At 37.1% G+C, this 23,858-nt stretch overlaps 1 protein-coding gene, 1 non-coding gene and 1 pseudogene across 2 annotated transcripts; 2 read left to right on the top strand and 1 right to left on the bottom strand.

The window, feature by feature from the left end:
• Window positions 1–145: 145 nt before the first annotated feature.
• LOC118347809 lies at window positions 146–252 on the bottom strand. The gene has a single exon (XR_004800956.1). It is a non-coding gene; the product is annotated as a small nucleolar RNA R71 (small nucleolar RNA).
• Window positions 253–262: 10 nt separating this feature from the next.
• Window positions 263–5,051, top strand: LOC109001746 (annotated as a pseudogene).
• A 12,810-nt stretch (window positions 5,052–17,861) lies between these two features.
• On the top strand, window positions 17,862–21,229 carry LOC108987188 (ubiquitin-NEDD8-like protein RUB2). The gene is made up of 3 exons (XM_018960063.2): window positions 17,862–18,066; window positions 20,327–20,586; window positions 20,961–21,229. Exons 1-3 carry the CDS (start codon window positions 17,974–17,976, stop codon window positions 21,070–21,072), a joined length of 465 nt encoding a protein of 154 aa, XP_018815608.1. The 5' UTR covers window positions 17,862–17,973; the 3' UTR covers window positions 21,073–21,229.
• Window positions 21,230–23,858: the final 2,629 nt, after the last annotated feature.

Raw genomic sequence — 23,858 nt, 5'->3', positions numbered from 1 at the left:
GGTTATTAGACTAAAGTTGTTTCCATTTTCCTTGAAAGATAAGGCTAAAACATGGTTAAATGCATTAAGACCTAGATCTATCGGCACATGGCAGGAAATGCAAACTGAATTTTTGAAGAAATTTTTTCCAATACATAGGACAAATGCACTTAAAAGACAAATCATGAACTTTGCCCAAAAAGATTCTGAAACTTTTTATCAAAGTTGGGAAAGGTTCAAAGATCTTTTAAATGCTTGTCCTCATCATGGTTATGAAAATTGGCGTTTGATAAGTTTTTTTTATGAAAGTTTGACACCTAAAATGCGCCAATTTGTACAAACCATGTGTAATGGAGAATTTTTTGACAAAGAGCCTGAGGAAGCATTTGAATATTTTGATTACCTTGCTGAAAATGCTCAATCTTGGGACACGACTGATGTGCATGATAGGTCTAGGCAAATTGAGTCAGGTCATGGAAAATACACTTTAAAAGAAGATGATGATTTGCGTGCTAAGTTAACATTGTTGTCTAGAAAAATGGAAGCTATGGAATTGAAAAAGGTAAATGAAGTGCATGCTGTCCATAAAAATTTAGAGAAGTGTGGCATATGTGAGGATCATGGGCATGCAACTAATGAGTGTCCCACGATCCCCGCATTCAAAGAGGTATTGTTGGACCAATCTAATGCTGTAAATATGATACAAAAAACATATTCTGGTCCTTATTCTAATTCTTATAATCCAGGATGGAGAAACCACCCAAATTTTGGGTGGAGGAATGACCAGCAATTAGCTTCAGCAGCCTTGGCTCCAGGACCCTCTCAACTTGCAATTCAAGCACCTCCAATGCAAAAGAAGGGTCTTGAGGAGACGATGCATCAATTGTCAAACACCTTGCAACAGTTTATGCAAGGTCAAGCAACAATCAACAATCAAAACTCTCAAGCGATAAATGACATTCGGAGCACACTTACCAAGATGACTACGGCTTGGAGTTCTCAATAGAAAGGAAAACTTCCTGCACAACCTCAACCCAATCCACAAAGTCAACCACCACAAGGAGGGGTTGAGAGCTCAAATGTGAGGCAAGTGAAGGCGGTCACTACTTTGAGAAATGGTAAGGTGGTGAACATTCCAGCTCAAGGTTCAGACAAGGCTGGTAAGGTCTCTAAACTTGTACTAAATGAGGCTGAAAATGGTGAGTTTGAACAAAATGAAACTGAAACTGAAAAGATTTCATGTCCTGTACCTGCTCATTTTCCTCAAAGATTGGTTCCTCTGCACAAAGACAAACACCAAGCTGAAATTTTAGAAATATTCAAAAATGTTAGGATTAATATCCCTTTGTTGGATGCTATTCAACAAATTCCTGCATATGCTAAGTTTCTAAAAGATTTGTGTACAGTTAAAAGAAAATTAAATGTGCAAAAGAAAGCTTTTCTTACTGAGCAGGTCAGTGCCATAATTCAGAGTAATACCCCACCAAAATATAAAGATCCCGGTTCACCAACAATTGCTTGTGTTATAGGAAGTTCAAAAATTGGTCAAGCATTGTTAGATCTAGGTTCAAGTGTGAATTTGCTGCCTTATAATGTTTATGAGCAACTTGGTTTGGGTGAATTAAAACCAACTCCTATAATTTTACAACTAGCAGATAGGTCTATTAAAATGCCAAGAGGAGTTGTTGAGGATGTTTTGGTTCAAGTGGATAAATTCTTTTATCCCGTTGATTTTGTTGTGTTGGATGTTCACTTGACACCAAAATCTTCTTTTCAAGCACCTGTGATTCTTGGGAGACCTTTTCTTGCTACTTCAAATGCATTAATAAATTGTAGGAGTGGTGTTTTAAAGCTGAGTTTTGGGAACATGACTCTTGAACTAAATATTTTCAATATTTGTAGGCAACCTCAAGACTTGGAAGATGTACAAGAAGTGAATCTGTTGGAAAGCATCCTTGAGGAGGAGACTTATTTGGCATACCAACCCACTAACTTGCTGTTTGAGTTAGAAAATTTTTGTGAACTTCTCAATGATGACACCCCCATTGATGTTTCTCATGTTTTTAATGCAGAAAATAAATTGGAGACTAAATGGAGGCCAAAGATTGAGCAACTCCCACCGTTGACAGCAAGTTTGAAGCCTTCAGCAAATGAAATCCCCACACTAGAGCTGAAACCATTGCCAAGTGACTTGAAATATGCATTTCTGGGACCGGACAGCACCTTTCCAGTGGTGATTTCAGCCCAACTCTCTCATGATCAAGAAGGCAAATTGATGGAAGTCTTAAAGCAACACAAAGGTGCCATTGGGTGGACAATAGCAGATATAAAAGGTATAAATCCTCTTGTGTGCACTCATAGGATTTACTTAGAGGAAAATGCTAAAGTTTCTAGGGAGATGCAAAGGAGATTAAATCCTACCATGAAAGAGGTGGTAAAAACAGAGATTTTAAAGTTACTTGACGTGGGAATCATCTACCCTATTGCGGACAGCAAGTGGGTAAGTCCCATTCATGTAATTCCAAAAAAATCTGGGCTTACCATTGTGAAAAATGAGAAAGATGAACTGATTCCTACTAGGATTTCTACTGGTTGGCGAATGTGTATAGATTATAGGAAGTTGAATGCCGCCACTAGGAAAGATCATTTCCCTTTGCCATTTCTTGATCAAGTATTAGAAAAAGTTGCGGGTCATGATTTCTATTGCTTTCTTGATGGATATTTTGGTTTTTACCAAATAGAAATAGCACGCGAAGATCAAGAGAAAACAACTTTTACTTGCCCGTTTGGCACTTTTGCATTTAGAAGAATGCCGTTTGGACTATGTAATGCACCGGCTACTTTTCAAAGATGTATGCTTAGTATTTTCAGTGACATGATTGAAAACTGTTTGGAAATATTCATGGATGATTTTTCAGTGTTTGGCAGTTCTTTTGATGCATGTTTGACTAACTTACAAGCTGTTTTAGCCAGGTGTGAAGAGAAGCATTTGCTTCTCAATTGGGAAAAGTGTCATTTCATGGTTCAACAAGGCATAGTTCTTGGTCACATAGTCTCATCACGAGGTATTGAAGTTGATAAAGCTAAAATTGAACTTATTTCCAAGCTTCCTATACCCAAAACAATAAAAGAAATCAGATCATTTCTTGGTCATGCTGGGTTTTATAGGCGATTTATTCAAAATTTTAGTTCTATCTCTAAACCCTTGTGTGAGTTACTTATGCATGATGTTGCTTTTGAATGGACCTCCTCTTGTCAAGATGCTTTTGATAAGCTGAAAATTTTGCTCACCACAGCCCCTATCATGCAGCCCCTTGTTTGGTCTATTCCTTTTGAGATAATGTGTGATGCTAGTGATGTAGCCATAGGAGCTGTTCTTGGACAGCGTATAAATAAGTTCCCACATGTCATTTCTTATGCAAGTAAAACTTTAAATGGAGCCCAAAGAAATTATTCTACCACAGAAAAGGAATTGCTTGCTGTAGTTTTTGCATTAGACAAGTTTCGAACTTATATTCTTGGTTCTCCTGTGGTTGTTTTCACTGACCATGTAGCATTAAAGTACTTATTGTCAAAGAAGGATGCTAAACCACGTTTAATCCGATGGATTCTTCTTCTCCAAGAATTTGACCTTATCATCAAAGACAAGAAGGGTGCTGAAAACGTAGTTACCGACCACTTGTCTCGGCTTACATTTGCTGAAAAGGATCACACTAACCCTATCCTTGACTCTTTTCCTGATGAACAATTAATGTCAGTTGAAAATTTGCCTTGGTTTGCTGACATAGTAAATTTTTTGGTGACAGGACAAACTCCACCCCATTGGAGTGCTCAAGACATGCGGAAATTCAAGCATGAGGTAAAGTCATTCTTTTATGACGATCCTTACTTGTTTAAATATTGTTCTGACCAAATCATAAGGAAATGTGTGCCTGATCATGAGATACAAGCTGTTCTTTCTTTTTGTCATAATGAGGCTTGTGGGGGGCATTTTTCTGCAAATAAAAATGTTGCAAAAATTTTACAAAGTGGGTTTTATTGGCCACATATGTTTAAGGATGCGTATAATTTTTGCAAAACTTATGAGCCATGTCAAAAACTAGGCACAGTCACTAAAAGAAATATGATGCCTTTACAACCCATTTTGGTCATTGAGATTTTTGATTGTTGGGGGATTGATTTTATGGGACCATTTCCATCTTCTTTTGGTTATTTGTATATCCTCGTGGCTGTTGATTATGTTTCAAAATGGGTTGAAGCCATTCCATGTAAAACAAATGACCATAAGATTGTGCTTAAGTTTTTGAAAGAAAACATTTTTGCTAGATTTGGCATGCCTAAAGCTATCATTAGTGATAATGGAATTCATTTTTGCAACAAACCATTTGCTGCCCTCATGAAAAAATATGGTATACACCATAAAGTTTCCACTCCATATCACCCGCAAACAAATGGGCAAGCTGAATTAGCTAATAGGGAACTTAAGCACATCTTAGAAAAAACAGTCAACCCCAACAAAAAAGATTGGTCTTTAAGGCTTACTGATGCGCTTTGGGTTTATAGGACAGCCTTTAAAACCTCTCTTAATATGTCTCCTTATCGCTTGGTCTATGGAAAGGCATGTCACCTTCCAGTTGAGCTTGAACATAAGGCATATTGGGCTGTTAAACAAGTTAATTTTTCTATTGACCATGTTGGTTCTGTGAGAAAATTTTAGATTTCAGAGTTGGATGAGCTTAGGCGAGATGCATATGACAATTCTAAATTGTCAAAGGAACGCATGAAGGTATTACATGACAAGCACATCTAAAGAAAGAGTTTTGAGCCCAATGAGCAAGTCTTACTTTACAATTCCCGCCTCCATCTATTTCCAGGCAAATTAAGATCGAGGTGGAGTGGGCCTTATGTAGTTAAGACTGTGTTTCCATATGGAGCTGTTGAGATTACTAATCCTCAAAATGGAAACACTTTCAAAGTTAATGGCCAACGACTTAAACATTTTTTGCCAAAACTTTCACATGAGGATACTTCTATTCCTTTGGAAGATCCCATTTATTCTCATGGTTCTTAACTCATTGTTGTTTTGTTTTAATTTTTTTTTTTCCTTTTTCTCTTTCTTTTCCTTTTATTTTTTCTGCTTTTATTTGTTTCAGTTCTATGTTTTGTTCTTTCTTTCTTTTTTCTTTTTCTTTAGTATATCTTTTCAGGTTCAGCACTGTTTATTCCTTTATGGTTTCATTTTTACGTTCACAATCCTTTCAGCCATCTCAGGTATTTCCCTTTGGCCCTATTTTCTTTCATGCTTTATTGCATTCATGATTTGCATTGAGGACACTACTCATTTTTAGTTGGGGGGTAAGGAGAGCCTTCTACCATTAGTCTCTCAGGATTAATTATTGTGGGGTCTGATTTTTTTGTTGCTACCAAGCTGCTATTTTCACACTTCTCTACTTAAGATCAGATAGTTGCAATTTTGGGCTACACTAATTCTCATTGGTTAGTTTTAAGTTTGACACTTGACCTTATGATATGTCTTAGCAACTCAAACTTGGGAAAGTTACTTCAAAGCTATTGATTGATGACCTTAATTGACACAAACAGATACTTTTTGTGGTTTGTTTGACGACAATCAGTGGTTTCTTCTAAGCAACTAGCAAGAACTTCAATGAACCATATCTTAATGGCTTAGGAAAAGTGTGATGAAAAAAAAAAAAAAAGGGTTGCAAAAGTACATTAGAAAAGGGACAAGCTAGAGATCTTGAAAAAAAAAAAAAAAAAAATGGTGCATGTACATTGGAAAAGGCTGCCTATCACCGGGATCTGTTAAAAAAAAAATGGGTCTTTCAAAGTGTGATAGCGTGAAAGCCGCCAACGTAATGGTTTTGAATTGGAGTGAAGACCTTTTGGTCTTTCTTGAAAAAAGTTGCTAGGTTGAAACTATTGTGAGAGATCTTGAAACCAACAAATGAAAATCTGTTCACACACTTGGTGCACTCAAAGATCTCCAGCTTAAGTACATTTCCCTTGTTTGAGCTCTTGAGAATTTTATAAGCTTTTGTGTTGAGCTAAAACTTGACTTGTCTATATTCTAATGCCCATGATTTCAATATGATTGATCTTTTGTAGAGATTTTTGAGTTTAGTAGCTCACTCTTGAATTCCACAATTCTTTTTATCGCATTATTTGCTAGAGACTAGCAAAAAGCTAGCTGGGGGGTGTGATAAAGTGATAAAAATTACATGATAAAGCTGCTTAAGTGAATGAATTATTTAACAAAAAAATGAATTAAGCACTTAATTATGTATTGATTTTTAATACTTGACTCAATGTTAAATTCTGATTAATATCCCAAATTTTATTCTGATAATTTACTTATGTTGCAGGGCATTGTGGAAAAGATATTAAAATTATATGGGTATTATTGGAAGTACCTAATGCCAGCAGCAAAAGAATTGTGCACTGCGGGCTGGCTCAAAACGCGAGAGATGTGGACGTGAAACGCAAGAGACGTGCGCACTGGGCTGGAGCTGGAACGAAGCAGACTCACGTGGGCTGGGCTGCAGTGGAATGAAACGCACCACAGCAGACTTGAAACGCAGACGAAGTGGAACGAAATGCGGACGTGAAATGCAGTGGAATGAAACGCACAGCAGCAGACTTGAAACGGTTGTTGGGCGGTACGTGAAACGCGGAAGCACGCATGCAGGGGCACGTCAAAACGCACGAAGTTTTAATGCGAAACGGCATGGTGAGAGAGATATAAAAGGAAAAAGAATTTCGTGCACCGGGGAGTTTTTTTTTATATAGTTTTTTTTTCCGCAAGTTTTTTTCTTCTTCCGCACAGTTCTTTCTTTCGGTTTTATTTTCGCACAGTGTTCGTCTGCCTCTTCAATTTATTTTTATTTTTCCAGTTCATTTTAATTTCCGCAAATTTGTATGTTTTTGGGTTTTGGATTTCAGCACATTTGTGGGATACAGTATATTTTTATTCAGTAATTTTCATTTGAAACAGTATATGATGATGTTAGATTTTAATTTTATTGAGCATTTTGTTAATCTAGAGATGATAGGCTAGATTTTTAGCTTGGGATCCAATGAGTAACCCGTGACTATTTGGGATTGGATTTACTTCAATATTTAGTGCTTTTGATGATTAACTTGATGGATTATATCTCAATGTGCATCTAGAAAATATTAGAGTTCTTTGTTCTTGGTTTAGATCAATTGTAGACGTAAAGGCACAATTGATACTTGAACAAGTAACATGACTTTAACGTTTTTCTTTCACTTTCTATGATTGTTATATAATTTGTCAAGTAGTTTTATTAAAATAAAATTGTGGTTCATTGCTATATTATCCGACTATGATTTCTAGGAATGAGAGAATGGTTGAGAGAAAATGAAAAGAGAAGTAAATCCATCACTAAATTGGTGGGTGAAAATTGCATCCCAAGTGTTTGTTTAATTGTTTCTTACAGGTTTAAGTTAACGTTCCGACCATTTCACTCATAATTCATTCTACACTCCCTTAGTAAATACCCGCATTTAGGTGTAAATATTGTTAGTGGTTAAGTTTAGGAATTTATTTCTCTTTGCTTATTATTTTAAATTTTCGTGTCACTCCAAACGGTAATATGTGGTCTTGCGAAAATGAAATGTTTGCTAAATTCTCATTGTCCCTGTGAATTCGATCTTGGGATTTACCCTTGTATTACTTTGACAGCTTCTACGCTTGGAAGTCGAAATTAAAAGCTGATCACATTGACAATGGAAGTAACATGTCCCCACCTAGGCTACCACCTCATGATGGAAGCTAGCATGTGACTCGGTTTCTAGCCATCTCACGGTGGCTAGATCTAGATCAGGTAATATATAGAGGTGGTTTGCCGCCTTTGTTGATGCTTCTAATTAACAAAATTACAAAATTACAAATTACAAATCTTCATTTTTTTAAATAGAGAGTAACTTAATTATGATACAAATAAAAAGATTAAATTTATATTTGTCTAAGATAAATACTTTAGCATTGAATAGATCCTATAAATTGACATGAGTTGATGTGATATGTTAAATTGTAAAGGTACTTTTATTGTGAAATAAATCTAACGTATCATATGAACCCATGTCATTTTATAAGTATATTTTTATGGAATCACTTTGTAGCTATATCACTTTGCGTGTTGAAATGGACAAACTTGTAGGGGTGGCAATTGAAGTTTGTGAGTAGTGTTCGTGTTGTGTCAAGTCCTATAGACATTCGATTATGTGTATCAACCCGAACTCGACTCGTTAAACTAAACGGATTAGACCTTTTTTTTTTCTTTATGAAGAGTCGAGGTCACATGTACAAGAGTGACCCCATCCCAATTTTATTAGAAACCCTCACTTAAGGCGGAGGAATACCAATAACAAATCCCTGAGAACATGAATCCCATAGGTAAAAATCCCAAAGAAACCCAAATAAAAAAACCCTCCAAATCCAAAAACATCATCCACATCTAAGATAAGGTATGCCAAGTTTTTCCATACGAATAATTCCTCGGATAGAGCCTTGAATGGAAGTATCATCTCTAAACTATAAATTAATCCCTTGCGTCCCCTACTTAGCTAAAAAATTCAGCTACCATATTAGCTTCTCTGAAAATGTGACGAAAGCGAACATTTAACTCCCCAATAATAGCTATAATTTCCTTCCAAAACTCCCAAAGAAACCAATATTTGCACACTCCTGAAGCCAGCCATCCAACTATGACCTTTGAATCCGACTCTACCAAAATGTATCTCAAGCCCAATTGCTTACATAGACAAAGCCCATCACGAAGAGCTCTACATTCGGCGATGGTGTTAGTAGCATGCCCATAGGAATGAACAAAACCCACCACTACTCCACCTTGAGAATTTCGAATAATACCACCTCCACCTAAGTCTCCCGGATTACCGCACGTCCACCATCAACATTCAATTTCACTCTCCCTCTCGCCAGTGGATGCCAAACAATCAATTGTGCCTTCTTAGAAGCAACCAAAATAATTAGGCATGCTAAAGTCTCCAGGACCGTCCGCTCATGAGTACTTATGGACCGAAAATCTTTTATCTTGCTCGACAGATCTCTAATTAAAATTTTAACAGATCAAATAATACCATTAGGATTAAAAGCCATACCTTCCATTCTTGCCACACATCTAGCTCTCCATAACGCCCCTGAAATAGCAAGCAGAACTAGCCCCCGAAGCCAACCCACCTGTGTGGACATGGAAGCACGTTGCCACCAGAAACTCATCATCCCCTCCCAATTTTGAATATGTGGAAATCTCATTGGGCATGCATCCGCAAAAAAATTCCAAATTTTTTGAGCTCCTCCACCCCCACATAAAATATGATTCAAAGTCTCCATTTGAGGTTGAACACAACACTCACACTTAGAGGCAATAGGAATGCCAAACTATTGAATAATGTTGTCTACCAAAATTGCCTTCCTCTTAGCTTGCCAAACAAAGAAAGACCACTTCTTTGGAAGCCAATTCCTCTATAGCCATTTTTTCCAGGGACAAATATCTCCATGCCGTCGAATCCGATTCCGAGCAGACTTGGTAGCGAACTCTCCATTGATTGTCGGCTTCCAGACACACCTATCCATCCCCGAACGTATTTGGTAATGAAAAAATTCGACCACATCGATTTATCGTTGATTAACTTCCAAGAAAATTTCATAAGGAAGCTTGAACCTCATGCAAATCCCGAATGCCCAGCCCCCCTTTTCCACCAGCACACAAATTTTACTCCAAGAGATCCATTTTCATTTTTTGTTTTCCTTTGAGGAACCCCCTAAAAAATTTGAGAAAATCCTCTTTATCCCCGCTATCACACCTTTTGGTAAATTCAAAACCGAAAGCATGTGTATAGAAACACTATTCAAGACATGTTTGAGAAGAATAATTTTACCTCCAAAGGAAAGAAACTTACTCTTCCAGCCCCCAACTTCTTTTGAATTTTTGTCAAGAGCAAATCAAACACTCGAAAGGTCATTCGTCCAACAATTAGAGGAATGCCCAAATATGTACACAGCCAACTACCTTCCTCAAATCCCGAAATAGACTTCAACTCATTTTTCGGGCCAGCCAAAATAGAGGATGAAAAATACATTGACAACTTACTCGGATTAATCAATTGACCAGATATCACTTCATACCTTTGCAATACTCCCATAAGATTCCAAATAGAAGACTTGCCCCCATTAGCAAAAATCAGAATGTCATCCACATTCAGCAAATGAGAAATCAAAGTACCTCCACCTGGATGGAAATGCATAATCCGACCCAGACTAAATTCTTTATGAAGCATCTGAGAAAGGATCTCATCTAACAAAATAAATCGATAAGGAGAAAGTGGATCACCTTGTCGTAGCCCATGCGGCGGCTTGAAAAAACCTTTGGAGCATCCATTTAGCATCACCGAGTAAAAAGGGGAGGAGACAACATTAAAAACAATATTTCACCATTTTTCAGAAAATCCCAACCTACAAATGATCTCCGAAAGAAAATTTTAATTCACTCTATCATAAGCTTTGGCCATATCAATTTTTAACAATACATTACCCCCCCCCCCTTACCTTCCTATTAATACCTTGAACCAGTTCCTGAGCAAATGATATATTTTCAAAAATACTTCTACCTGGAATAAATGATGCTTGCTCAGGAGAGATTATTTTATCTAGGATCAGCGCAAGACGAAAGACCATAATCTTTGACATAATTTTATAGACAATTGAGCATAGGCTGATTAGGCGAAACTGACCAAACCCTAAAGGCTTGTCAACCTTCAGAATGAGGACTAAATTAGTAGCCCTAAAGAAAGTAGTAAGCGAATGTCCTGCAAAAAAATCTTCAATCATTTCCAACATATTCTCTTTCACAATGTCCCAAGCCATCATGAAAAAGCATGCCGAAAATCCGTCCAGACCCAGGCCGCTGTTAGCTGAGATAGACCATGAAGCCTTCTTGATTTCATCCAATGTTGGTGTAGCACACATCGCCTCATTTTTCTCCATGGACACTACCGACTAAGCCAACTCCATCTCTTCCAGGCTGCTCTCAATCGGTGACACTGAAAGCAAATGTTGGAAGAAATCAACTACCTCTTCATGTACCGCCTCCCCTGACTCTAAGGTACATCCATCATCAACCCTCATTTTGACAATTCTCTTACTCTATTTCTTGAGCCGCATGGAAGCATGAAAAACTCTTGTGTTATCATCCCCTTCAGCCAACCATTTTATGCGTGACTTTTAGCAAGCCATCACTTCCTCTCTATGAACCCACTGCAAATGATCTTGTTCACAACTCAACCAGTCATTCTCAAGCTGATTCGAATAGTAATGAGACAACACTACTTCCAGCTCTAAAATACAGTCCTTTACTTTTTTTTATCTCTACCTCCACCCGACCGAAGACCTCCTTGTTCCATACCCATAAAGCACGCTTAAGCCTTTCTAATTTCATGTTTTTACGGACCATGGCACAGCCTTCTACGCTTTCAGTCCACACCACCTGAACTAATGGAAGGATGCTCTCATGAGAGCCCCATATGCAGAGAAATTTGAAAGGCCAAGTCAGACCTTCAAACCCTATACAACCCATTTACATAACGAATCGCATCGTGTCATCCATTTTGACTCTTTTAATAATTAATTAGAAATTGGTCAACATGATAAGACTCATTTGAACCCAGTTTATGTAAATGAGTTGAACTAACCCGCATAACTCATTTGACTCAATTAACATAATTTCACATAAATGTTAAATCTGTATTTATTAGTAGTAACAATATCTAAAAAAATCCAGACTATCTACTAACAAAAAATATAAATATTTTTTTTTATATTTTAACCTATAATTAAACCAATATTACAAACCCAACAATAACAAATATGAGCATAGGTTCGTAATTATAACATCAACAATAAAAACTAAGCATATTGAGAAATATCAATATTACAATCCAACAATAATAAAATTTTTATTTGAAATAAAACTTAAACGAATTATTGCAGATTGATTTCGTATTTGAAATAAGGGTTATTTGATGTATGCTCCGTAATTCTCAGAATCCTTATGGGGTGCATCCTAGGTTTTCTTTTTCTAGTGTGGGGCCATGGTGGCTACCCGTTGGCCCCTATCTTCTACGGCGGAGGTGTTTGATGGTGGGATGAAGAGGTATGTACAAGCTATGGCGAAAGGGGTGGTCTCTTTGTTCAAAATTCCGTTGAGATATCCTGTTGATATTAATGGAAAGGTTTTGTGTTTTCAGAAGGTGAGATGACGAAGGCTGCTGAGGAGATCAGATTCGCCTTGGTATTGAAGTTTGTTCATTCCACGCCCTCGATCGATGATATTAGGTTGTCTGTGATCAAGACTTGGGAGTTGCATGAGATTCCTACGATAAGTTTCATGGATGAGCATCATGTTCTTATTATCATGCAGTCTAAACGGGATTTCGTGCATGGTTGGGCTCGGGAGGGCAAATCGATTCTTGGTTGTGGTTTTAGGATGCTTAGATGGACGAAGGATTTTGATCTATGGAAGGAATCCTCTCTTGCGCTGCAATGATTCTTCTTCTTGGGTTGCCATTACATCTGTACAAATTAGATTGTTTGCATACTTTCGCTACATAGTCTAGGCGCTATTTGGGATTGGATAACGCCACTCTGAATAGCACGAGGGCAACGAGGGCAAGGATGTGTGTTGAGATTGATTTGAAGGAGGAACCTATTCAAGGTTTTCCTATAGTTCTCTCGAATAATGTTACGATCTGGCAAGAAGTCAAGTATGAAAAGAATGGTTTTTATTGTTCCAAATGTTGTCGACAAGAGCATACAGAGGTGGTGTGTAGAGTGGGGAAGAGGAAGCAAGTGAGTTTTATGTTCTCAAAAAAATAAAGGTCAAAGAGGGTCTGGAGAGGAAAATTGGAGGAAGCTGATTAGGAGAATGAAGGCGAGGTTAAGGGGAATGATGGTCCTCAGGTGCATCAAGAGGTAGGGAATAAATCGCCTGTTCCTGCAACGCTTATTGCGCTAGGTTCTGGAGTCACAGGGTCAAGGCTTGGTGGTCTTGATGGTATGGATGTGAAGGGACAACCAGTGACAGATAATAATGATTCGGGGCTTGTAGGAAAGGATGGAAGGCAATTGGTGGTTGGTGCTTTAGTTCAACCAACGAAGGGCGGGGTTGCGATAGTTAAACAAGGCATTTTGTTAATTGATTCAAATGGGATTCTGAGAGAAATGTGAATGAAGGATTTGATAAGGCTGTTATTGAAGGCATGGGGGCTGAGAATGTTTCGTCTGAGGTTTCTATGCAGCCTGTATGTTCTCCGCTTGATGCACATTGTCTATCGGGAAGGGGGCTGAGGGATGAGTCGGTGGATGGTATTATTCTGATAGTTGATGAAACACTAGCAATGGAGTGTAGGGTGCAACAGAGGGTGTTTCATGATCAGTCTGGTATGGTCAATGGTTATGATTCGGAACAGGAGTTTGAGAGGCCCCTACAGCCTCTTGCTTGAGATAAATCGTATGTGTCTGATACGGAAGTGGGTGCACCATCGACTATCTCAAAAACACAAGGAGCACAGGGGAAGAGGTTTTCACAGTGGGACCATACTCACACCAACAAACTTAATTTATGACGGACACCATATTGGTTTGGAATGTGCAGGGGTTAGGCACATCTTGGAAAAGGTTACGTTCTATTATTAGGAAAAATAATTCAGTTATGGTTGCTATCTCTGAGCCTTATGCTAAAGGATGATAAAATTCCTAGGTTGGCTTATTTTCTTGATTTTCCCAGATTTTGTAGTAATGCATGCATCGGTGGTAAGTTATGGTTGCTTTGGAGGGATACTGTGTCTTTTGACATCGTCTCTATGCTAGAACAAATGATAACTTGTTGGTTTCAATCAGGTGATGCCAATTTTTAGCCACATTTGTTTATGCAAGGTGTCACCAAGTGAATCGCAGGAACTTGTGGCAGACTCTTGAAGAGGTGCAGGTGGGGGATTCGTCGTGGTTGGTAACTGGTGATTTTAACATAATTTGGGAGGATGGGGAAAGAATTGGAGGCAACCCATGGTCTTTGTCGACAATGGAGGAATTTAATAGTTGTATAGATCACTATGGCCTTCTTGAGCTTGGTTTTGTTGGCAGTCAAATGACCTGGTGCAACAGGCATGGTGGGCATTCATGAAGTTGGGTGAGGCTTGATAGAGCATTGGTTAACTCTGGTTTTTAACGTAACTTCTCGGAGGCTAAATATGTGTCTTTAGAGGAAACACTCGGATCATTGCCTGATGCCGGTGCATTGGCAGCGTGAGGTACAGAGGTATGGTCCAGCTCCGTTCTGATTCAAAATATGTGGACATCTCATGAGTCTTTCAAGTCTTTCGTTGAGTATGTTTGGATAGAGCCGACACATGAGCAGGGTCTGTTGAAGCTTGCCGCTAAACTGAAAAAGACGAAACTAGCTTTACAAGCTTGGAACCAACAGGTTTTTGGTCACGTGAAGACTCATATAAAGGAGCTTGAGGTGAGGTTGGAATCAATTGAGCATCAGTTGCAGAACCAGTTTTCGTCTGACTTGGAAGAGGAAATCTTGCTTACTAAGTTGGAACTTGAGACTTGGGAACAAAGAGGGGAGGTGTGTCTTGCTCAAATAGCAAAAAAGAAATGGCTATTGGAGGGTGACCAAAATGCTAAGTTCTTTCATGCGACCGTTAATTAGAGAAGGACGCGAAACTGTATTTCTTCCATGACTCTCTCTGATGGGTCGATTCTTGATTCCCCAGAAGCGGTGCATCTGGGAGCTGTCCGATATTTTCAAGAGTTTCTTGCCGGTGATAGGATATGTGATGATGGTGATTTTTCTTCTATTCTAGAGGGTGGTATATCAACTGAGGATAATAATTCTCTATGCCAACCTCCGGAGGAAGAAGAAGTTAAAAGTGACTTGAGATCAATTCCGATCCATAGTAGTCTGGGACTGGATGGTTTTGGGTCTCGGTTCTATTTGAGTTGTTGGGAGATCGTGAAGGGCGATTTGGTGGAGGCAGCAAAAGATTTTTTTTAGGGTTCTGAGTTGCCTAGATTCTATTGTTCATCATATATTGTCCTTATTCCGAAGGTGCAAAATCCTACAAGTTTTGATAAATTCCAGCCTATTAGTCTTTGTTTCGTGGCATACACAATTTTCTCTAAGATTTTGGTTCAAAGATTGACTAGGTTTCTTCCTTTATTGATTTCTCAAGAGCAAGGGGCCTTTATCCTAGGGCGGAGTATTTTCGAGAACATTACGTTGGCTCAAGAGATGGTTAATTCTATTAATAAAAAAATTGCAAGGGGGAATGTTATGGTGAAAATTGATATGACAAAAGCTTATGACGGAGTTGATTGGGGCTTTTTATCAAAGGTCCTTTCTGTTTTTGGTTTCTCACCGTGGTTTTCGGTAATGATGAATGGCTTTTACAAGGGTTTTTTCAAGTCAACAAGGGGCCTCAGACAAGGGGGTCCTCTATCGCCTTACTTGTTTATTCTAATGGAAGAGGCTCTTTCTCGTCTTCTGAGGTAGAATTTTGGAGAGGGGAGGATTCGGAGTTTCTCACATCCTTCGGGGGCACCTTTGATATCTCATTTACTGTATGCAGATGACTTATTGATTCTTGTTAATGGAGAGGAGAGATCCATTCAGCACCTTATACAAATTTTGGGAAAATATGAGAAATGGTCGGGACAATTTATTAGTAAAGAAAAATCATCTTTTTTATTTTCTAAACATATTTCTATGAGTAGGAGACAGAGGTTGAGGAGGTTGACTGGTTTTGTTGAGGGCTGTTTTCCGTTGGTTTATTTGGGGGCTCCTCTTGTGGTGGGGCGTCTTAGAGTTCAGGATTTGGAGCCTTTGGTGACTAAGATAAGAAAGAAAGTGGCGGCTTGAAAATTTAAACTTCTTTCTCAGGGTGGTCGACTTATTCTAATTAGACATGTGCTTTTGAGCATGGCATCTCATTTGCTTGCAGTTCTTAATGTCCCCAAGGAGGTTCTTAATAAAATTAATGGTACTCTTTCTTCCTTCTTTTGGGAGAAACAAATGGGAAGCGAAAAAAGGAAATGGCAGTCTTGGGCACATTTGTGCAAACCTACGTGTGAAGGTGATTTAGGTGTTCGAGATCTTGGTGAAATGTAACATTCTTTCCATATAAAATTTGCATGGAGATTGTTGACGATGGATTCGATGTAGACAAAAGTTTTTCGTACGAAATACGTGAGAAATGGCCATGTTTCCGTGGTTGTCCCCTTGCATGCAGGGTCTCGTTTGTGGAAGTCAATTCTGGGAGTTATTCCAGAGGTCTTACGTCAGGTGCAGCTAAGGGTGAAGGAAGGGAGAAGTTCATTTTGGTATGATCGTTGGTTAGCTAGTGGGCCACTTTCACAGCACTCGAACTCCATTCTAAATCCCCAATTACAAATTAAAGATGTATGGCTAGATAATGCTTGGGATAGAGATGTTTTAATTGAGTTGGTGGCGGGTTCAAAAGCTGACAAAATCATGAACTCGGATGTAGCAGGTAGAGAAGGAAACAATGAATTAATATGGATGCCTAATAGTGATGGAAAATTTTCTAAAGCTAGCACTTGGGATATCATTCTAGTCAAAGGCCCCCGTTGTGCAAGATATGGACTGGTTTTGGTATGGGAAACTTCCAAATAGGATCTCTATTTGTAATTGGAAAGCTATATTTAATTGCCTTCCAGTTGATGACATAATACAATCGGTTGGCATCTCGATGGCGTCTAAGTGTGAATGTTGCAGCAAGGGTCAACTGGAGTCTGTTGATCATGTTTTGAGCAGATGGGAGGTGGCATCTCTGGTGTGGAATCTTGCGGAGGTTGAGTTTGGAGTTCCTGGCTTGCAGGCAATCAGCTGGAGATCTCAGATGGCACACTAGTTTTTTTTTTTTTTTTTTCCTACTTGATTGGTTGGATAGGGGTCTACGTGTGAGTATTTTTTATTGGTTGTCTTTTTTTTTTTGTTGGTTATGGGGGCATGTATAAGGTTTTTCCTCCATCATAAGTGGGGGTTTTCCAATAAAATTCGGGGGTTCCGTCCTCCTTCATTAAAAACAAAAAAATCCAAACTCTCTAATTTTGTATTGCATTTGTATTGAATTCACAAATCGTATTACACATTGTCATCCTTAAAAACTCGGTTATATCATATGTACTAAAGGTGGCAACATGTGACACGATCCGTTAATCCAATACGAACACAACAAGATAAAAGCGGGTTAGTGTTTAGCCTGAACGGATTCGAGTAAAAACGGATTGACCCATTAAGACACGATTGCTTAACGAGTTAATAACGGGTCAACCCGTTTTGACCTATTAAGAAAGTTACAATCATACCTAAAAAAATTGTTTGGATTTTAATTTCAATATTTTTACTGTTTGGATTGTAATTTTAGACTTGTAGTTAGTTTTATATTTTTTATTGATATTGTGATTTTAACATTTATATAAAATTATGCTAAACTTAACTAGATCAAACAAATTAATTTCGAATCTATTCAATCCATTTGCATAAACGGGTCAAAACGAGTTGACACAACACGATCCATTATGTTAACGGGTCGTATTAGGTTTGAAATTTTGACACAATAAACTTAACGAGTCGAGTTAAGGTTAATCTATATAAAATAATATATATCTTGATACGATACAAATACGATCCGTTAATCTGATTTGTGATGAATAATAAAGGTGGACCGTGGGCCCTAATAGGAATAGAACTCCCAATCCCAAAGAATCAAACTAAGCGGCATAGAGTACCCACAAATGAATAAAATCCCCGAAAATCTCCACAGGGAGAGCCAATATTCGCGGCGTCTAGTCAAAGAGGCTCCTCTCTCTCTGTTCGTTTCATCAACAACGAAACGAAAGAAAAGAAGATGCAGATTTTTGTGAAAACGCTCACTGGGAAGACAATCACTCTCGAGGTCGAGAGCAGTGACACCATCGACAATGTCAAAGCCAAGATCCAGGTCATTCTCCAATCTTTCCTTTCGGGGATTTTTTCCTGGAAAACTGTTTAGTCCTTTAATAAAATTCTTTTTACGGGTATTCGTTTTGCTAAAGGAAAGGTAAATTTTGTGTCAGTTTTACGGTTTGTGACTGAAATCGGGTCTTGGTTGCTCCTTGGGTCGTGGTAGGGTTCGCAATTTTGATTTTTATCTAGAGTTTTGTTGTAATTTTATTTTGCGTGTTTGGAGCTAGGGTTGATGTCAGTATAATTCTTTTAACTTTGGAAAAGGAAAAGAATTTGATTTCCATTGTCGTCGGCTTTTTTTCTTAAAAAAAAAAATCGAAAAACAGTGAAAATTCATTCTTTCTGTTTTCTTGTTCTGTTTGTAGTTTTCTTAAATCCTATGGGCGATCATAAAAAAAAAAACAATAAATTTACAGAAAATGCATATGTTTTTTGTCTCAAAACACAAAATTGTTATCTCAAAGTTGCTTCCATGTGTACTACATGTTCTTTGGTCTTAAAACAGTATTTGTATGTCGATTGGATATCGTTAGCATGTTGCAAGTAGGAAATAGGATTTTTTTAAAAGATAAAGGTTTTCACCAAGGGTTGAAATTATTAATGTTAAAAAGCAACTGTAGTGGTGGTTGAGAAAAATGATCTGTGCAAGTCCAGGGTGTGCAAGCACTTTGTAAGCCCTTTGGAAAAATGGGACCTACTTGAAAAACCCCATTTTTATGGTGGGTTCTATTTTTTTTTCAAAGGGCTTGCACGCCTGGACGGCATTATTACTCGAGCATGTAGTTTCTCTCCTCTTTCATTTTCAATTTAAATTTTGAATATCTCTTCATCAAATTGTTTTATGCACTAGAAGAGACATATAAGATGATTTGGGAAATGTGAATAATTTCTATATGCCTAGGAATAAACAAAAAGTGATAATCTCTTATTTCCAAAAATCTTATCATAATTCTAGTAAAATAGTAGATTTTCCGAATCAAATGGCATGTTAGTGTTTAGTTTGCACGTATGCCATCTAATAGTTTTTATACAGAAAATTGATATCTGCTCGCCCGACAAAAGAAATTTTGGCCTACATGTAATTAAAACTTTATGACATCAAAAAATTTTATGATATTAATGATACTTTTTCTCTTCAGTTAGTTATTTAGATTCTGTCTTTTTATTATAATATGGGTTTTTGTAGCAAAAAGCATTCTCTTGTGGCCCGTTGGCGATTAAGGACCCTGCTTCCATACCAAAAGTCCATAGCTGGAAAGTGTTTGCTTTTATTTTCTAAGTTCTTAAGAATGGGAGTTATGTTTTCTGATGAGGGAGGATTCCTATTCTGTTTCTGTAATGAATTGTATTTTGGTGTTATTATGTTGATGTTTTATTTTGTTCTATGTGATATGCACTGTTTTCCTTTTTTATATATTGTACTGTTTTCCTTTTCTATATGCACGGTCTTGCTATCAAAGAAGTTTTTCACTTAATTCTCTGGTTTTCATCATTTGTTTAACGGTACTGTGCAAGATCACCCATGAAATAATGTTAACTTTCTTGGTGCAAATGATGGAAAGGTGTGTACAGTGTCTGCCATCTACTTTGGTTCCCTAGAGTGAATTTTCGACCTCTAGGGTCTAGAGTGTGAGAGATATTGAAACATAAAGTGAACCCTACAATATTTATTATGTTCTATATTTTTCTCACTTCGGTGCTTTAGATTTTAGACAAAGACTTTAGGAGTCTTGATTCATCTACTAGAATCGAATTGTCTTCCATTTCTAAAGTTGGATACTTCTGCTAGTTACCACTTCAGCACATATGATGCCGCTCTATGTTTTGATTCTTATTCCATTAGGTTCCAAAAGGCTGCCTGGACCACAAACTTGATTGATAAGGGAAATGAAAATGAAAATGTGATTTTTTTGGGGTGTCCTTTGTTTTTTTTTTGGTCTAATTTAACTTATTGAGAACAAAAAAAAAAGGTTTGGTTTATTGTTACATTCTATGAATTAGCATTAAATATAAGAGATGATTGATTTAAAATGTGTTATAATGACAACATAAATACAAATGCTGTAGTAGACCCTTATAAATCTAAGCAGTCAACTGTTGTCTGATAATATAATACTTCCGCTTTTGCAAAATTTTCCAATTGTTGCAGGTGGTAATGGCAGTAGTTATGGGAATGGGATCGAGGCACAATGTATTTTCCTTTTCTCCTATATTTCCACATTTATGTTTGACTAAAGTTAGCCGTATGTTTTCAGGACAAGGAAGGTATCCCTCCAGACCAGCAAAGACTTATTTTTGCTGGTAAGCAACTGGAAGATGGTCGAACTCTTGCTGATTATAACATCCAAAAGGAGTCAACACTTCACCTAGTTTTGAGGCTTAGGGGGGGAACTATGATTAAGGTGAAGACTCTGACTGGAAAAGAAATTGAGATTGATATTGAACCAACTGATACCATTGATCGGATCAAGGAACGGGTTGAGGAAAAGGAAGGGATTCCTCCTGTGCAGCAAAGGTTCTCTTTTCTTTATCCTATAATATTTTGTATCTGACTGGACTAATATGATAGCTTTGTTTATTGGTATGTTATGCTTTATTAAATTACTATTCCTAGCGTTGTCATAATGTCTTATATACCCATATGATTATAAATACTTGGTAATTTTTTCTTCTGTTACGTTTTCCCACATAAAGTTATTATTTTTTGTTTATATTTTACCCATCAAAATTTTGTAAACGAGTTATTTTCTGTCGACTATTGCATTGTGTCGGTGTCCTCTTGATTTCATCCACCCGGTTAGGGCTTGTAGACCTTATTTTTGTGATGTGATCTCGTCATTTAAAATTTCAGAGATTGGAACGAGTCATTAGTACTATTATTGGTTGCAGGCTTATTTATGCTGGTAAGCAGCTTGGAGATGACAAAACAGCTAAAGACTACAACATTGAGGGTGGTTCCGTCCTCCATCTGGTGCTTGCATTGAGGGGTGGCAGTATTTAAGATGTATTTAAAAAGGACTTGTTGAGGCGCTCTTGCGTGGTGATGCTTTATTAGCTCATAAAATTGCTGGTGTGTGGATGAACCAAAAAAACGTGTTGTAAACTTGTTTAAGTTTAATACTCTGATTCCTAATGCAGTTTAATATGCCTTGCGTTCCTTTTTGTTTTTTACTTTTAGCAATTTATATCTATGGACTCCCGGGATTAGTCAGAATGCTTTATATGGACACCCGGTGCTAATAAAAAAAAAAAGAATAGCGAATTCTGTCTAGATATGTCTTACTAATTTTTAGATTGCTAAACCATGAATTTTATTGGCCTAAAGAGATTGTTTGTCTTCGTCATGTTACCGAGGCGATGATGCGTGGATGTAAAATATTCTTGAAAATGTCAAAAATTTGGGATGAAAGCTCCAGAGATTGAGTTTTATAGAATTTTGAGAAAATGTTGAGACCCGTTAAAAATATATTTGGATTGAAAGAGTTTTTGAGACATGTTTTTAATAAGGCTGTACAAGAAACCGAGAAACCAATCTAGATCGATTCAAACTGGTTACTGGAGCTCAAAACCGGTCGAAACATGTAGAGAACTAGTTGGTGTGCGGCAGAAAATAGAGAAAACCAACATCGGCCGGTTCGGTGTCGGTTTGAACCTGGTTCAAACCACTGAACCACCGGCCCATTAAAGAAATTATATATTTTTTTTATATATTTTGTACTCAAGACGACGTCGTTCCACTTAAGTTTAAGCGGAACGGCGTCGTTTTAAGCCTGTGGTTGTATTTTAAACACTAGTGAAACGAAACCGTTTGGTGTTATTCATAACATATTAAAAAAAAAATTAAGTAGAATGACGCTAACCAAACGGCGTCGTTTTGAAATTAGGTCGTCTTCTTCCTCAAGCTTCTTTCCAGTTTCCCGATTTCATTTTTCATCCTTTCTCTCTCTCCTCTGCAACACTCTCTCTCACTACTCTCCCAAACAAAGCTCGTCGGTGAACTGATCGTGAACTGCCGGTATCGAGACGGCTAGTGTTTCTCCTTCCCATCGACCTGTTTCAGCCAGTTTTCTCCCCCAAAAATGAAGCATCAGTCGGTGTCGGTTTTGTCCCAAAACCACGCCGATGGGGTCAATTTTCACCCCTAATTTTTATAGTAATCTTACTCCATCCTATATTTGACATGGACAATGCTAGGGTGAGTACCAAATATGCATATCAAATGTGCACACTAGTACAAATGAATATTTTTTATTTTTCTTTAATCAATTTTTAAACATCCTTAACCATTAAGAATATATATATATATATATATATATATATTAATGGGCATATTTGTTGGACATATTTGATAGTCATACTATTATTTTCCATATGAAATTCTAGATCGTACTAATTAATGTAGCTTAATGTAAGAGATTTCATATCACAATCGCTTAAATGAAAAGTTATTTAAAATAAACGGATGATAAAATTTAGAATAAAAATAAAAATTCTCCATGTTTTTATTAGGGTTTGAAAAATCAGTGGGGTCTATTGAAAATATATTTAGGAAAATCTCTACTTTTTTTTTGTTGTGGAAGTTGTTTATTTATTTTTTATTTTTTGGTTATGAAAAATATTTTCAAGATTGTTTTGATGTAAAAGATGTTTGGATTGAATGCTGGGTCTTTTAATGAGAAAACTGAGACATCCTAAAAACTAATTCCGAATGACAGCAATGTTGCAAAAAAAAAAAAAAGAACCTGCCAAAAAAGAAAGAGGCCTAATTGGCACCTTGTTGCCTGAGAGTAAGTTAGCAGCAAAATTAATTAACTAAAGTTGTACAATGAATGAACGAAAGTTGTCGAAAATGGTTGGTGATCAGCAGCATATTCATGCATTAATGAGCACGTTCCTCACTTGACTAGTGAATTAATATGATCATCGATCTATATATTGACTAATAATTCATGTCATTTTGCCAAAAAATTAATATATTTTAATTTTTTAATAGTTATAATTCGATGCATATGTTGTGTATTTGTTAGTTAGAAAATAAATATATAACGTGATAATTTTAAACTTAAATACAGTACTAAGTTTCAAATAATTTAATAATATCATTATTAAACTAAGAATTGAAGGAAATAAAATGCTTCTTAAAATAAACAATCAATATTATAAAAAATTTTAGGAAATTAAAGGAAAATATCACATATGTTCAGATATATGTTAGTAAATAATAATTTCATCATTGCACAACCTCAAAGACAATTTTTTTTTTTTTTTTAAACAGAAGTGATCATGATCTATTTATGAATAATGTTGGCAATCAGCCATTACAAGATCAGAAATAGAAGAACAAATAGAATCAACATTAATTCTTTCTTCATCTAATAGCATTGCTACCCTTGCAAGTTCATGTGCTACTTGGTTGCCACTCCTCTTGACAGGTCTTACCCTCCAATAGTTGTATAATGTCTGCAATGATACGATTGTTACAGTAATCAAGGGCAGTCTGATTATGTATTGCAGACACAATATTTGAAGAATCTCCCTCAAATAAGCACTCAAGCAAGCCAAGATCCTTACATAACTTGACTGCTTCGAACAACCCCCTTGCTTCAGCCATATTAGCATTTGAACAAAAAGACATAGGCTTCATCAAGCTTAGTAATACAGACCCTTCCCAATCTCTAAGCACAATGCCAATACCAATTCTATTGACTTGTTTCTGCACTGCAATATCCCAGTTGATTTTTATAAACCCCTCAGGTGGTCTTTCCCATCGAACTGCAACATTTGAAA

The sequence above is a fragment of the Juglans regia genome, chromosome 2 (assembly GCF_001411555.2).
Source record: "Juglans regia cultivar Chandler chromosome 2, Walnut 2.0, whole genome shotgun sequence".
In the NCBI taxonomy this organism is placed as follows: domain Eukaryota; kingdom Viridiplantae; phylum Streptophyta; class Magnoliopsida; order Fagales; family Juglandaceae; genus Juglans; species Juglans regia.
Note: the sequence above shows the minus strand (reverse complement) of the source record. Positions and strands in the feature narration are given on the sequence as shown.